Source organism: Pseudophryne corroboree, chromosome 7, assembly GCF_028390025.1.
Source record: "Pseudophryne corroboree isolate aPseCor3 chromosome 7, aPseCor3.hap2, whole genome shotgun sequence".
Lineage (NCBI taxonomy): Eukaryota > Metazoa > Chordata > Amphibia > Anura > Myobatrachidae > Pseudophryne > Pseudophryne corroboree.
Genome location: NC_086450.1, coordinates 129833871 through 129851085, shown reverse-complemented (window position 1 = coordinate 129851085; position 17215 = coordinate 129833871). Strand labels below are relative to the sequence as shown.

Here is a 17215-nt window from a genome sequence, read left to right as displayed (position 1 = left end):
AATATGGATTTCTTTATTCAGTTAATATTCACATAATCCACATAGTTTGGATACAGTTGGTCTATGGAGCCCATTTCTGGATTTTATATAGAAGGATGGGATCTATGTAAAACACATTGGACCTGAGGCAGAGTTGAATGTAAGCCCAATTGCATAGTGCAGATTGGGGGTAATTCCAAGTTGATCGCAGCAGGAAATTTTTTAGCAGTTGGGCAAAACCATGGCCCTCATTCCGAGTTGTTCGCTCGCTAGCCGCTTTTCGCAGCAGTGCACACGCTAAGCCGCCGCCCTCTGGGAGTGAATCTTAGCTTAGCAGAATTGCGAGCGAAAGAATCGCAATATTGCGAAAAGATTTTTTTGTGCAGTTTCTGAGTAGCTCGAGACTTACTCTTCCAGTGCGATCAGTTCAGTGCTTGTTGTTCCTGGTTTGACGTCACAAACACACCCAGCGTTCGCCCAGACACTCCCCCGTTTCTCCAGCCACTCCCGCGTTTTTCCCAGAAACGGCAGCGTTTTTTCACACACACCCATAAAACGGCCAGTTTCCGCCCAGAAACACCCACTTCCTGTCAATCACACTCCGATCACCAGAACGAAAAAAAAACCTCGTAATGCCGTGAGTAAAATACCAAACTTCTTAGCAAATTTACTTGACGCACATTGCGCATGCGCAGTTAGCGGAAAATCGCACAGATGCGAAGATAAATAACGAGCGAACAACTCGGAATGAGGGCCCATGTGCACTGCAGGGGAGGCAGATATAACATGTGCAGAGAGAGATAGATTAGGGTGTGGTGAGTTCAATCTGCAATCTAAATTGCAGTGTAAAAATAAAGCAGCCAGTATTTACCCTGCACAGAAACAAAATAACCCACCCAAATCTAGCTCTCTTTGCAAATGTTGTATCTGCCCCCCCTGCAGTGCACATGGTTTTGCCCAACTGCTAAAAAATTTCCTGCTGCGATCAACTTGGAATTACCCCCATTGTTCGTTTTGCACTGTGCATGGTGTGGAACTGAAAGCACGTAAGTACAGGCAGTGTAAAGCCATATGCATGGGAATCACTTTTTCAATCGAGAGGTGGAATTAGGTTTTAACTGGGTGTTCTCAGTAGGCATGTTGCTGAATATTCTCTCATTCTGCTTCTGACTGAAGTTTTCTTGCCTTGCCCCAAGCGTAGTCTGACATAATATGATGGTGGGGGCTAGATTATGGCTCATCTGAGCTGTTGTATTGTGAGTAGAGGAAAGTGAAAAACCATTAGGCGATTACCTAGGAATACCACCATTTGGGGAGATCAAAAGTCAGTGGCAAAACAGAGGACTAAAATAAAGCAAAGTCAATCCGGTGGTGAGATTGAGTGTAGAGTGGAATCAGTATACTCCTATGATGAGCATGAGATCCTTGCCGACAGAATTCTAAACTTAATTAGTCTAACAACCCATTCTAATCTATTTAGTAAGAAGCAGTGTGCTGAGTTGGGGGTGTGCTAGGTCCCACTTAGGGGAGTACATTTTGTATCCAGAGCTGGTTGCCAACTTTCAGTTGGGTTGGATAGTCCATCTGGGTGTCTGTATGTGTACCAACACCAAAGGATGAGTGAACAAGCTATAGAGTAAGCATATTTAATGCTAGACTGCACTTCTACCTCCTACCTCTCCATATGTACGTTAGAAAAAATTATCTACATATGCCAACAAACCGGGCAACACCCACATAAATGTTTGTAGCAGAAAATATATATTAAGAAAGATACGGTATAATGATCATGCACTGCTATGGTTAATTAATCAGACAGCTGTTATTCAGTCTCCACAAGCATATATATACATGAAAAAGGACAGAAAACAGTCCACAGTTATCTTGTATCTAAATAATCATGGTACTGTAGGTGTCACTGTCAATATAACATATAATAAAGCACAATTTAACAATAATAAATAGAATTACAGCCTTTAAAGCAACCAATTAAAAAACCTGCTTGTTAAAAACATTGATAATCAGGGTATATAAATATAGGTCTCTGGGCATAATACACATAGAATCCAATTGGAGCAATGGACAGTTCAAACTAAGGGCACAATGCCCAGAAGAGACAATAAATTCAGCTGTTAAGGTAAATGATTACCAGTTTTGTGGTCATCTAATGGGGTCTAAATAAGCAATGGTATAAAGCTGCAAACTTAACAGCAAAACACATCAGTAATAATCTCTGGTCACTGGGACTTCCAGCTGACTAATTGTGACACTGGGGAAAACCATTTACTCTGTGTTGGACCTCATTGCCATTTGTACTACCACTAATTTGGACCCCATTGGACTATCACAAAACTGGTAATCATTTGCCTTAACAGCTGGATTTATTGTGCTTTCTGGGCATCCTAACCCTCTGTCCCATGCTCAGTCTACCCCATCTGTATCACCCCTGTCTGTCTGCCCCTCCCCTTTAGAATGTAAGCTCTCATGAGTAGGGCCCTCTTCCCTCATGTGATTATCCTTTTCTTACTTTAATAATCTTCAACTGCCCAAATTCTGCAGTTCTCGGCCACCTTGATACTTACAGTATCTCAGTGTCGTCTACTGATATAGTTACGCTTAGTTACCTACCTTATACTGTACTTGTCCGATATTGTCTTCAACTATACGTCACTGTTTTCCTGTTTTGATTATGTGCATATGTACTCTGTAATTGGGTGCTTTGGAACCCGTGTGGCGCCATATAAATAAAGGATAATAATAATAATAATAATAATATTTGTGCCCTTACTTTGAACTGTCCATTGCTCCCATTGGGACTACATGTATTATTCCCAGAGACCTATAATTTTATACCCTGATTATCAATGTTTTTAACAATCAGATCTTTAATTGGTTGCTATATATTCTGTAATTCTATTGATAATTATTAAATTGTGTTTTATTATATGTTATATTGATACCTAGCATGATTATTTAGACACATGATATCTGTGCTCTGTCACCAGCAAGGTGATAAACGCACCAGCCAGTCAGCTCCAATATGTAAATTAACAGTTACAAACTGATTGGCTGGTGCATTTATCACCTTGCATTTATCACTGGTTTATCACTTCCTTATGCCTTCTCAAGGTTAATACATCTGCCCCCATGTATCATGTAGGACCCACTCTAGCATGGCGAAGTGCACTTACTTGGTATGGCATAGATTCCACAAGTGGACGGAAAACCTCTGGAGAGATGTTGACCCATGCATTTTGGATAGCTTCCCACAACTCCCTGATATTTGTTGGTGCAGGATCTTGTATACGAATGGACTTTACCACATCCCGTAAATCAGAGGTGCCGATTTATGTTTTTGCTGGGTGCTCAAGCCTGTGACGCATGCTGGTGAGGGGGCATGGTCTCGCTAAAATGGGCGTGGGCTCTCAGGAAAAGACTACCTTACACCTCAGTTTTTGACCCTGCACCAACAGACGTCGGCCACTACAGGGAAAAAAATTAATTCCACCATATTAAGCCCCACACAGTAATGCCCCCTGCACCATATTATGCCACACACTGCAATGCCCGTGATACATTATGAACTACAGTAAAGCTTCTAATTACCTTTAAATTACCTGCTCGTTGCCAAGGGTTTCACACGCTGGATGTCATGCTGTTGCCAGGGGTTTCATGGGCTGGGTGTCATGCTCGTTGCCAGGGGGTTTCATGGGCTGGGTGTATTGCGCATTGCCAGAATGTGTGTGGGGCCAGGCAGGAATGTACCAGCAGCAGGTCAGTGCTCCCATCTCAGTGTCTGCTCCTTCACCAGCCCAGTGTCCCCCATCATAACTGCCCCCCGACCAAGTGTCTGCCGCCTCTCTCAGCCAGCCCACCTTGCCCATCTTACTGCCCCCCATCCAATCCTGCCCAGTGCCCACCCATTTACAATGTCCCCCACCATCTAGCTGTGTCTCTCCCCCAGCCAGCCAACTGCCCAATCTAGCTGCCCCCAGCAAGAATCCCCTAGTCAGTTGAGTCGTGTCCCTCCCTCGTTCAGCCCAGTGTCTCACCTTCTACAGCATAATGTTCCTCCCTCCCACCCCTATCCACTGCCCCCTTTTCCATCCAGCCCCCCCGCCCACCCTCCATTTGCAATGTCCCTGCATGATGTGTGTGTCAGGCTGTTGGCGGACTGCAGACTGGAGGACAGTGCAGGGCGGGCGGGCGGACATGGGAAGACTGTGCTGGGTGGGCAGACGTGGGAGGACAGTACAGGGGGCGGGAGGACAGCGAAGGGTGGGCGGGAGGGAGCGCGTTGTGACATCAGCTCGTCACATCACGAGCCTGCCGGGGGGTGAAGATGGGTGGGCTGGCTGTGCGGCCAGCCACCCATATTAGAAGGGCCTGCCCTGGACGGACCTGGAGGGTGCTTAAAATTTTCCATGGGTGCTCAGGCCCGAGAGCACCCATGGGATCGGCGCCCATGCCGTAAATGCTAAATTGGGTTCATGTTGTGCAAATAAAGTAACCACATAATTCGTAAGAACTCTCCAGTATGCTTCTTGAAACAATTCTGGACAACTGGGGACTGATGACATGGTGCATTATCCTGCTGGAATATTCAATTGTTGTGATAGTACATGAAATCCATGAATTGCTGCAAATAGTCACCAAGCACTGTAACGTAGTGGTTACCGTTCACTGACACGTTCATTTGGACTAATGGACCCAACCTGTGCCACGCCGCACTGTTATGTACGGTGCCTTGTTGACAACTAGGATCCATGGCCTTACGGGATCAGTGCCACACCCAAACCCTGCCATCAACCTGAAATCGGACCATGCCACAACATGTTGCCAGTCCACCAGGTTCCAATTAGCGGTGTAAAGAGCCCAGGTGAGGCACTGTGTTTGGTATTGTAGTATTAACAGGTGAACTCTGGTGGTTCTTCTGCTCCCATAACCCATTGAAGCTCAAGAATGCTGGATATGCATCTGCTACCTCTGCATTGAATGTGGATATGATTTGAACCAGTGTTGCTTGTCTGCTGCCACAGACATTTCTAGCCAGACACCGCTGGTCAAGATCATTGTGTGGTTGGCCACTGCATTGTCCACAATTGGTGGTAATGCCTTCTGTGAAGTATTCATTCCTGGTACACACGTGACAGCATAGATTAAGGAATAGTGAATGTCCACACAACTTCAAAATGGAATGTCCCATCTGTCTTGCACCCACTTTCGTGCCTGATAATTCATGGATGATGATGATACATATGATACCTATGATACAAGTTGGATGTTATGGGGTTGAAAATAATTGTGTATTGCCATGTAAGCTGAGCAGGCAGCTATGTCTATTTTATGACTACTGTTAGGAGCAGGGGTGGGCTCCAGAGGTGGGGCTGCAGGTCAGTTCAAAATTCAAATAGGAGAGACACACCGACTGCCAGTGAGTCAGTTTGAAATGGCAGTTGTTGTGGCTCCCATATTTGAACTGAGCTGCAGCCCCCCCTCTGGAGCCGCCACTGGTTAGGACCACCACGTGTTCTGCCGGAAATGCCCTTTATACAGCCTTGTCGGCAGGCCCCCTGGTATCAACAGGGCCCTAAGCAGCTGCTTTGGTTGCCTTGTGGTAAATCCTCCACTGCACACACTTTTTGAATTCCGGGTACTAGTGCACACATGATTTAAAAAGGTATTACAAGGTATACATTCATAACATAAGTCATTTATAACACAAATACATGATACATGGGTGTGTGATATAACTGTGGATTTTGGGAATAAAGGGCTAAAAAAATTATTCTTACAAGAGTCCATGCAGTAAAAAACATGGGGCAGTGACAAGTGCCTCTTATTTACTTAGATAGGTATGATGCCATCCCAGCATGTGCAAACTTCAATATTGTTGCCACCAGAGATCAGGCAGCGGTGCAAAAATATGCAAAAGCCTCAGGAGGCATTTTACGTTAAAAGACGCCCACTGCTGGCTTCTGTGATCTGTTGCTGCATCCAAAGGCAAAGCATCGGATCAACTGCTTGACCATTGGACAGCAGATTAAGTTTCTGGTTACTCCGGATGTCTGGGGAAATCACTCTGCTGAAGTCAGTGAAGTTGCACCTATCAGCAAGCCCAGAGACCGAGGCTGACATGCCTCATTTGTCTGCCTGTCACCACCCCTAAACACCAGCAGCATGTCAGTCACACTGCAGCATTTAGATCTCTGCGGCTTCTGCATATGTACAGATCTAAAAACATCAGAGATGAACGAAACCCGATGATCACGCAGATATCGTGGAATCAGGCCCTGTATATGTAGTTCAGTGTCAACTTGCTTATTTAATTTGTAAGTGAATAAAGGGGCTAATTCAGGTTGGATCGCAAATTGCGATCCAACCGGAATTATTACAATCGCCTGTCCTGTGCATGCACCCGCACTTTATGCGGAGGGGGGGGGGGGCTGCAGAAAATGCGATCACCTCTGCCTGTCAATCAGGCAGAGGCGGTTGCGGGGCAGGGGGGGTGCAGCAACGCTCCATTTCCAGGGCGGAGACGGAGCATTGCGGCGCGAACGGGGGTGGAGGCAGACAAACAGGGGCATGATCATGGTGGCTGCATGACATCACACACAGCCGCCGCGATCGAGAACATGGCGGCGGGCCTCCTGCGGGCGCAGGAGGCTTTCTCAGTTTCTGCTAACAAGCAGAAATTTTACAACAATTATCTTGCGGTGCTAATAGTAGTACTTTAAATAGAGTCTAAAATAAACACATTAATACTCTTCAGCTGCTGAGTGTTATTATGCTTGTGTAGGCATAAATTAACCGGGTCTCCAACCACATAGGAGAGCCAATTGAACAAAATCTCTTTGAGGAAGCTCCAGGACCGAGCGTAACGCGTTAGAGAAACAATTGATGACAGTACCATTCATCTTGGATATCCCCGGTTAACACTGTGTAAGCGCCGGAGAGAAACAATTGATGACAGTACCATTCATTTTGGATATCCCCGGTTTTCACTGTGTAAGCGCCGGACACCAGCAGTAATTCACCAGTGAGATTCTTGGGGACTGCAGTGGCTCATTTCATGTGGGAGGTCGGAGACGTCCGGAGCCTCCTAGCCGCACCCGCACGGCTCACACAGTGTGTGTCCAGTTGGATCCATCTTCTAAACTGAGACGGAGGGTGAGCGCATTGTAGCTAAGCCTGCCTAGGCTATTTGAAACCTGTTGTCATTCACAAGAAATTTGTTGAGACTTTATAAACATCAATTGATGAACTGTTTATCTCAATATATGGTCTCTGCTCAATTGACAAGTGAACTGTCTGTGGTCATTTACAAAATACATCAGTGATGACGATAAGTTTCACATGAGAGACTGTGGACATGGTTTATATCTAATATTTAATATCTGATCCTCCTGCATACAGATCTTCATTATATAGCCGGATATTAGAAACAGGATCCAATTAGGTTCTCGTATATGGTTAATGGTGCATGTATACAGTTTTTAATTAAATAATTCAATAATACAAATGTATTTGTGTACACATATTTATTTAAAGGTATATATGATTCATTGAATAAATGTTTTTATTATACACATGTGAATTCACTCTAATTTCTTAAGCCTGTTAGATCAGATTAGCGCAGAGTGTCTTGTAAGATTTTGTTCAACAAGCAGAAATTGCCATGTGTTCGCAAATTCTGCTTGTTGAATAGGGGGAGGCGACGGTCAGCATGCCCATTATTAGCAGAATCAGCAAACCTTCCTGAATTAGGCCCAAGGTCTGCAAACATTACTGAAAATATAACTGTATGATGCCCAAGGGTTCCTAACATGGGCAAAAGGAGATGTCATAAAGACAACATTTTTACAGGGCCGGATTAAGGTTTGTGGGGGGCCCAGGGCAACTAACATGTTGCGGCTTCTACCAATAAAATTGTCAATATGATTTATTGGCAGTGTTATAAAGTATAATATGTACATCATCCCACTGTAGTGTCCCCAGTTCACATTTTACCACACAGGAACCCCAGTTTGCATTTATCCTCAGTGACCCCTCCTTGACAAGAATATAAGGAATTAGAAAACAATTATTAATATTGTAGTCATGTAAAATACATTACTCATTTAAGTAGGAGCATCTTAGCGGCATTTTAAGCCCTGGGCAAAGCAATGCACTGGGGCCCCTAACCACCCATTTACGGGAACCAATTAAAAAAAATCATTACTTTGCCCTCCTGCACTGTCTTTCCACATGCTTTCATATAGTGAATAGCTGTCACCCTCTGATTGGTAGATAGCTCCAACCAGGGGCAGCTCCAGAGGTGAGGCTGCAGTGCAGTCCAAAGTTCAGATAGGGGAGCTACACCAACTGCCACCAACTGTCATACCAAACTGGCGGTTGGTGTGGCTCCAACCATCCACCAATCAGCATGCTGACAGCCATTAACTGTCTGGCTGCAGGATGGGAGGCTCCTCGAAGGCCGTTAGAATTTCGGGGCCCTGGGCAGCTGCCCAGTGTGCCTATATGTTAAGATGGCCCTGCATTTTAGGTGTCTATGTGCAATTATACTATTAAATGATCACAGTGCATTTCTCTTAAACAAATACAAACTCTTGCTGAATCTAATTTCTCAATAAATGATTCAGATATTTACAGTGGCTAAAATGTTGCAGTAATGTGTACAATGGCAGCTCTGTGTTATGAATGAAACTAGAATAAAGGGAATGCCCATTATGCTGCTAATTAATCTAGGGCTTGTAACATTTGTTTTTAGAGAGCTGTTGATATATGGACTTAGCCTTTGACACACAACTGCATCAATCAATATATCTGACTCTACATCTACTGTAATCAACTCACCATAGTCAGACAAAGGGGTATACCGGAGCTCTTCTTGTTCCAGTGGGATTTGTTTAAAAAACAATTATATTATCTCTAGATGTCCAGTAGATACATTAACATTTACAACAATGCCCTTTTGGCTAAGATCAAGTGTAGTATCTGTTCTTATCAGTGGAGAAAAACCGGCCGGTTATCCCTACTTCATGGGGGAGTAGCAAACCCCCACGTTGTATAGGGAACGGCCCGGTGAAGTATCTGCGGTAGAGAAACATGGGGTGGAGTACCTGTTCCCACACTAGGAGCGTGAGAGGTTCCTAGATGTGGAATGGAGAAACACCCTGTGGAGTACCGTGCCGGGGTGTGGCGGGCCCCTGGTCGAGAGTGGAGAAAAACTGGGCTGAGTATTCCTATCTTCGTAGGGGCTGATGGAACCCTTACGTTGTTTAGGAACAGCCTGGTCTAGTACCTACTCTTGTACTGGGGGTTGACCCTGGCATAGAGCAGTACGAAGCTTGGTCTGGCTGAGAGGCTGGAAGCTGCTTAGAAGCTCGAGGTGAAACGTGCCCCTGGCATTCCGGGTGCCAGGGGTGCCTGAACCCGCACTGGTGTAAGGTTCCCACCATGTGCACAGTAAGGCACTTTGCACTGCTCACCTCCCCAACTTCTGGTGCACCACATCCTTTGCCCTGGCCTTTTGGCTAGGGCAAGGATAATTTTTTACCCCCCCCCCCCCGGCCTTCTGGCTGGGGCTTATTTATTTATTTATGCCCACGTATGTTTTGCACTTGCACTTGCACAGCATTTAGCACTTATTTTTGTTTTTCGTAGTGTGTCACGTTCACGTTTTCGTTTGGGGTTTAGGTGAGACCCTTATGGGCCACCCTCTCCTCTACGTTGCTGAGGTCCTCTCCACAGGGGGAGGACCAGACGCAGTTATCGGTCCCCAGGGGGACGCTTCGGCCAACCCTGGGGACACCCGAGGGTTCCCCTGCGCTTCGGCAAAGGGGGACCCACAGTCCCTTTGTTCCCTCAGTAGGCCTTTTGGCTCTGAGGGTTAGAGGAGTAACGGGGCCCTTCTCCTTTGGGAGAGGGTCCAAGAACCTATGCCCCCAGCACGTTTGGTCACAGACACTGGGTGATGAAGCACCGCACCTCGGGCTTCAAGTAAAAAAAACTAACATTTACAACAATGCCATTTACTGGTCCGTGGTCACATTGAGAACATTTTACCTTATGCTTTACTTAAAGTGTCTTTTCATTGAATACCTTCTACTAGCAAAAGAAGGATTGTTAAATAGTATTTCCCATGCATGAGTTAGCTTTTGCAAGAGAAGGCAGTGGTACCTTTTTTTTAAGAGATAGGAGATGTACTAAGCCTTAGGGGCACATTTATTAACATTATTTTTACTAAAATAATGTGAAAAGAGGTGTTTTCACACCCTTTTCACATTATTTTAGTATCACTCAATGTATTAAAGGGCTTTTACATGGGTGTAGGATAGGGCTTTCAATAACACATACACATACACATTGGAAACAGGGGTGGATCTTATAATGGAAAAGGTGGGTTGTCTTACACTTGGAGTACACTTAAGGTAACTTGTTGATAATCACATTTTGTACAGGCTGTCAATTTTACAAAATAACAACCATGTGGATACATACCAAAAGTTGATAGTACAGTATAAAACAAACTTCCAATTCAAGATCACGTAGGACCTGAACACAGTTCTGAAAAAGTGCAAATCCTTTATAAATTTTAGTTTCACTACAATTTATGAATATTTGTATTTAAATTACTTGGTTATTACACTTTATCGTGACCAGTAACCTGTAACTGCTGCTAGGCAAATATGCCAATATTAGGAGACAAATCTAAAGGGGGGTACACATGGATAGATCCGTGTTTAAAATCTAAGCAATCTGACTAGATTGCTTAGATTTTAAGCACGGATCTGTCATGTGTATCCCCCCCAGTGATAGCGCATCGCTATCGCCGGTGCTAGTTTGAGCCTGCCTGCAGGCTCAATCTAGCGGGTCACTCACTTCAGCGCTGTGTGAAGTGAGCCCCCCCCCGCCTCGCTCAGCACACATTGCGCTGTGCTGAGCAGGGGGAGAGATGTGTGCTGAGCGGTCTGTGTTAAGGGGGGTACTCACGGAGCGATAATCTAAGCAATCTGACTAGATTGCTTAGATTTTAAGCATGATCGCTCCGTGTGTACCCCCCACAGCGATAGAGATGCGCAGCCACACACATCGCTATCGCTGGTGCTAGATTGGCCTGCATGCAGGCTCAATCTAGCAGGTTGCTCATTTCACCCGCTGGGTGAAATGAGCGGCCCACCCGTACCCCTCGCACGCTCAGCACACATCGCGCTGTGCTGAGCGGGGGGAGAGATTTGTGCTGAGCGGTTCGCTCAGCACACGTCTCCTTAGATCGGCCCGTGAATACGGGCCTTAAAGATCGCTCAGCACACATCTCTCTCGTCAGTACTGGCCTTAAGCGTACACAGAAGTGTAAATCAATTTATAAAGAGGATGAGCAATTACTGTTGATGACAATGAGGATGATTTTTTTGGTAATTTGTTGTTTAAAGAAATATTAGCAACAAAAGAATTAAATAGCTGGTATGATATTATTACTTTAGAGACAAAGGCATAGCTAGAACTTTGAAGGCCCCATAGGAACATTTGAAGGTGCCCCTGTCCAAATACTTCTGGAGAGACACTTTCCCGCTGCATTTTGTTAATTTAAGGCCCATAATTATTTATCATTATTTATTTATTTATTACCAGTAATTTATATAGCGCACACAGTTGAAAAACATTGGCCATTTGTGTGAATATCAGCTTTGCTTTTAACTCAGCATCAGGCCCTATTTCAGGATGGATTCCCTTTTTAATACTACCTTGTTGTCCATGGTACTGAAAAACACCTCAGTGGTCCCAGTAGTCCTTTTTGGCCTTGAAAAATATACACACCATCCTTGAACATCGTTAGTAGCTAAAATTAGAAGACTAATGGCCTGAATCAAGGTGGACGTAGAGCCGATGTTTGTGCAATTTGAGCGATGTTTTGCTAATGTGCAGATGCAAAACTCCCCGAAAATGCATGCATTACACTGATTGTGCAGCTCTGTACGCTCTTTCATACTGTATTGCCGGCATTAGGAACGCCAAGTCAAAACTATGGGTATTCCCGAGCGGTGACTGGGAGGTAGCCAGAAGTGAATGCAAAAAATTCATGGGCATGCTATGGGACTATCGCGGGCATGTCAAAGCAAGGGGCTGCATTCTCAGATGCAGTCCCACTGCCACAATGGCCATGTTAAGCTCAGAATGCTGGTACAAGTGTCGATGGTGAGCCCGATGATACGCTGATGGTGGATTGTTTACACTTTCCATGAGTATTAAAAGTCGGCGTCTGAGGGCTTGTATGCTACTGCACAAGGGGAAGGCAAAAACGAGCATTTATATATTATAGCAGCTGCAAATATGGAAAATCCACAATAACCGCTGCAACTGCATCCACCTCTAAATCAGGCCATAGGGCTATTTTTTTATCACAAAAGCAGTCCCTGTACCTAGTTTGTTTTAATAAGTCTACAGTGTCTAGGTCAACACCAAATGGTCGACATGCACAAGGTCACATGGTCATAAGGTCAACATGGTCGAAAGGTTGATATGGAAATTGTCAACACATGAAAAGTTCAACATGAGTTTTTCTGGTGTCAAATTTCCCTTCCATCACATGGAACCCCAATTAGTTTGATTCGTTCACCATGCTGTGGGCAAGGTGCTTCGATTATCTACCGCTGCGCTTGGCACAGGTTACCATTCCCTATTGTAGCCCACGTGGATGGTAAAGTATGAAAAAGTTGTTGACTTTTTGACAATGTTGACCATATGCATGTCGACCATTTGGTGTCAACCTATCGACTCTCGACCTTTTAACTGTTGACTTTTCATTCGGATACCACCTGCCCTATTTACCAAGCAGCAGAAAATACATTTCAACTCAACATGATATACAGTGATTAGGAACTTTACTGTTAAGTGCTTTTCCTCAGAAATTCAGAAATAGAGTTACGAAATCAGTATTCACCAATCTATAATGACAGTGTTCACAATTTAAGATTTAGGATGATGTAATCTGCAATGTAAAATATATTTATATAGTGCTCTGATCATATCAAGTTCAAAAATGTAAAGAGTCTGTAGGGCCTGATTCAGAGTCACACTCAATGCGGGGTTCAGGTAGTTGAGCAAAAATCCCTGAATCCTTCTATGGCACATGTGTTACACAATGTATGCACAAAGGTGCTGTTACAATCAAGAGGCACTTGTCAAGACAGAAATGTGATGGGCGTTCCAGGGCAGTTACTGGGAGGTAGTGTTATGGGAGTGCCGTGGGAGCATAGGTGTGCGCAGGGGGGGTGCCTGGTGCGCACAGGCACCCCCTAATGTCTGGCACCCCGATCTCACATGCCTGATGCAGCAATCGCCAAGCAGGCTGATTACTTTCCCCTCTGCGCTGCACCCTGTCAGGACTGCATTACTGACCAGATGCCTGGGTTAATTAATGGTGTTACTGACACCGGCTTTCAAACTCCCAGCTCCACCTCCATGTACAAAAACAGTGTGATGTGACGTGATTACGTCATGCTGCTCGCATGCCCACCCGTCATGCCCACATGTGGTGGCATGTTATATTTGAAAATAAAAAAATACTTAAAAATTCTAAATTGGTGACAGGACCTTGTAGCGCTCGGGGCGAAAGTTCCCTTTGAGCAATTCCCCCCCACCAAGTTTAAAACAGGGATGGGGATTAATGGGGAAGGGATGTGACCACAGAATAGTACCAATTCACATTACACCACACAGTAGTTTCCGTTAATCACTTTACATCACACAGTAGAGACCGTTATTCACGTTACACCACACACTATAGACGCTTATACAGATTACACTACACAGTAGAGACTCTTATACACGTTGCACCACAGTAGATCCACTTATACATGTTACACCACAGAAGAGCCATTTATACATGTTATGCCACAGTAGAGCCCCTTATACACGTTACGCCACACAGTAGTGCCGCTTATATACGTTACACCACAGTAGAGCCCCTTATACACGTTATGCCTCACAGGAGAGACGCTTATATACGTTACCCCACAGTAGAGCCACTTATACACATTACGCCACACAGTAGAGCCACTTATACATGTTACACCACAGTAGCAGCAGTGAGGGCTGCAGGACAAAAGTAACCTGGCTGCACAGCTACAAGCAGACAATGAGACATATAAAGAGGGTGGGCAGAGCTCCGGCATGTGCTGGAGGTCAGTGTCTCCTGCTGTTACCACTGACCTGACCTGTTCACGACCTAGTCTCTGATTCAGTGTGCGCCCCATCTGTGCCCTCTAACTTTTTTGGCACCCGGAGCTCGCGCTCCACTGGAGCCACCCTCGCTGCACTTCTGCCTAGGAGGCCATACTCGGACGGGGAAGCTGCAGCTGCCATAAAGCTGGTGCAAGTTTTTATGTTGTTCTAATAGTGCATCTAAAGTAGAGGTGAGCAGTTCTCCAGATATCCAGATCCACAAAATTTTGTGTATCCGAACCATACCAAAACCCAGTCCGGATCTCTGGAGGAGATCCGATCCCAGCAAAGTCCTTGTTTAGATCGTCCCTCGGTTTGGAATTCTGATTTTTAAATCTGAATTTCGGGTTTTGGATTGCAAAAAGTACATTATTTTAACTGTTTTTATCGATTTTTATGAACAATTATAAAAAAAATGTATACACTTTTGACTGAAATAAAAACTGAATCTGAACCAAAACACTTGAGGGTGCTTTTACCAAAACCACAACACGATGTTGAATTAAAACCCAAACACGGGGCTCCACGCGGTATGCAGTTGAGTTGCCGTCAGTTGGGATCACGGAGGTCAGGATACCGACTCCGGGATCCCGACCGCTGACAATGCCAACAGCAGGAATCCCGGCTAACAGGGGCTATTCCCACTCGTGGGTGTCCACGTCACCCATAGAGTGGGAATAGAACCTGTAGTGAGTGCAGTGATCCCGCAAGGAGCCTCTTTGCTCTCAACCCCGCTGCTGACATACTGACAATCGGGATATCATATTGATCTCGTCCACGCACATCTCTAATCTAAAGACACAACAATCAGTATTTCAGCGCCTGGATTCTGACAGTGGGCGCCTCATTCTTTGCACATTCGGATGCGTGTATGTACTCCTAAGAAGGGCTTTGTAGCAGCATTTACATAAAGTTGCAGACAAGTGACCAATACATGCAGCCGTGCCTGTGTCCTCCTCTGAATAATCCCCGTAATTCCAGTGGGACTTTTGTAATAGCCTACAAATGATTACTCTTATTGTGGCAAATGATTGCCGTTATAAAAATATGCGCAGACTCATCGGAATTACCTCACAGCCCCTTAACGTGTCCTCAGACTCCATTCCTTGTATAATACACAAATGGTATTACAGAATTTGAGGTTATCACTTATTACATCAATAAACACCTTTAATTTGGGTAAAATTTATTACTATCATAATAAATTAATTAATTGTTAAATGTACATTGTTGAACGCTATGATATTCCTAAATCCAGCATATCTCTTATATCTATATTGTCATCTCAGATCTTTCAGATTTAGTGACACATGCTGTTAGTCATTGTAAACTGACAGCAGCATGGGATGCCAAGTGGGGGAGGCTCTACGTTAAATGAGTGAGCATCTGTCACACTGAGAGAAATTTACCATCCAGCCCTGTGACAGGAGACCACATAGAAAGGAAGGGGGAGCAGTAGGAGAAGGAGGGAGGGGGCTCAACACTTTTACTTTTATGTTTATCATATTTCTAAGACAGTCTGCTCTGTTTTTTCCCCACAACCATAATCTATAAATCCTCTGGGTAATGTTAATACTTGCTCTGCAGATTTTACCAGCTGACCAGTGAATCTTGACTTCCTTTGGTTGGTTACAGAGAGGGAAAGGAAATAAATCCATAGCAGGAAGATGGATTTTCCCGTGACAGTGATGAGCTGAAAGATGCGACATGCTCTCTCGTTGGCCATTGCTGAATAGCTCTGGGCACTAAGCTCCGCTTGTTCAGATAGCATTAATGTTACAACAGTGCAGATATGGGGGTCTTCAGAGTGCAGCCATGCTAAAGCCAGTCACACAGGAACACGGTTTTTATTTCTAGTAAATGGTATAACAATAGTAAGATAAATGGGTCTTGGATACTGTATGAAGATCAAGATATTAAATACAATTTGCAGGGGCTTTTATGACTAGTGGAGATATGCTGTCTGCAAGCAGTGACATGTTCCAGGCACTTTGTCACCAGGTAAGGCCTCTGTTCTTATGTTATACTATTGTATATGTGTTTCAGACCTCAACATCAAAGTACATTGTGTTTTTATCACAATATACTTTGTGCAATGCATCCAAGTAAACATCTATAAAGAGTTGCTTTGTTTTATTGTGATGTGTTTTGCAGTGTTCAGTCTGACAGCAATTGTATTAAAAAAAGATGAATAATCGGCCTGATTGCTGGAATGTAAGCCAATCTGTCAGTCTAATGAGAAAACAGAAGTCAGGGACCCATTGCATCCAATAGTCAGGACGGAACCATTTTTCCATGGGTATTACTTGCATTTCATTTTGAATACGTATAAACTGAGCATAAATGTCACATTCAATACTGCAGTTTGGGTTCTTCTTTATGTTCTTGGAATTATTCTAGATGATGGAACAGGTTTTTTTGAGACATGTAACAAAAGCCTAAAGCCAAATAATATAATTATGGAGAAAATAATGAGTTTCATTGTATTCTTGATTCAGCAAATGTGTGCGATGCCCTGCATTTGTTACTAGGTCAAGGGAATTAATGGCCTTCTAGCATAACAGTGTTACCACGTGCATGCTTATACATGATCATATCATCCATGTCATGCTACTGTATGTGCCAGACGGATGATGTCATAGCTCATTCATTATACATATTGACAATACAAAGCCATTCAATATTGCAGAGCTGCTTCTCGCTGATATTGTACATTTAAAAGTCAACTTTGGAAGAGGTCTGCAAAAGATGGAGGATTTATTTTACTGCCACCACCTTTCATGTGATATAGAAGGAGATGCATGGAGGAACCGCAGCTTTCAAAGGCCCTCTGCCAAAATTGATACAGTGACCCTGAAATCTGAATGCATGATATGCAAAACAGTCTCAACATGTGCTATAGTGTAAAGACAGAATAGTATATATTATAATAGCATAAATAACATAAGGCAGCCAAAATTAGAACTCGTTTCAGCTGAAAGGGATATGCACATGTTTAATCTATTGGCAG

The 17215-nt window shown here is 44.2% G+C and overlaps 1 protein-coding gene across 4 annotated transcripts in view; it reads left to right on the top strand.

Moving 5' to 3' along the window:
• The window catches only part of SLC4A10 (solute carrier family 4 member 10), a 562469-nt gene that overhangs the window by 135414 nt on the left and 409840 nt on the right, over window positions 1-17215 (top strand). For 2 of the 4 annotated variants that reach the window (XM_063933636.1, XM_063933639.1), the window contains exon 1: window positions 15653-16206. The exons of 1 other annotated variant lie outside the window; for it this stretch is intronic. In XM_063933636.1, coding sequence (XP_063789706.1) covers window positions 16147-16206 — 60 coding nt within the window. In that variant the 5' untranslated portion in view covers window positions 15653-16146. Of the gene's footprint in view, window positions 1-15651; window positions 16207-17215 lie in introns of those variants that run through there. One more of the 4 variants, XM_063933637.1, reaches the window with a different exon arrangement.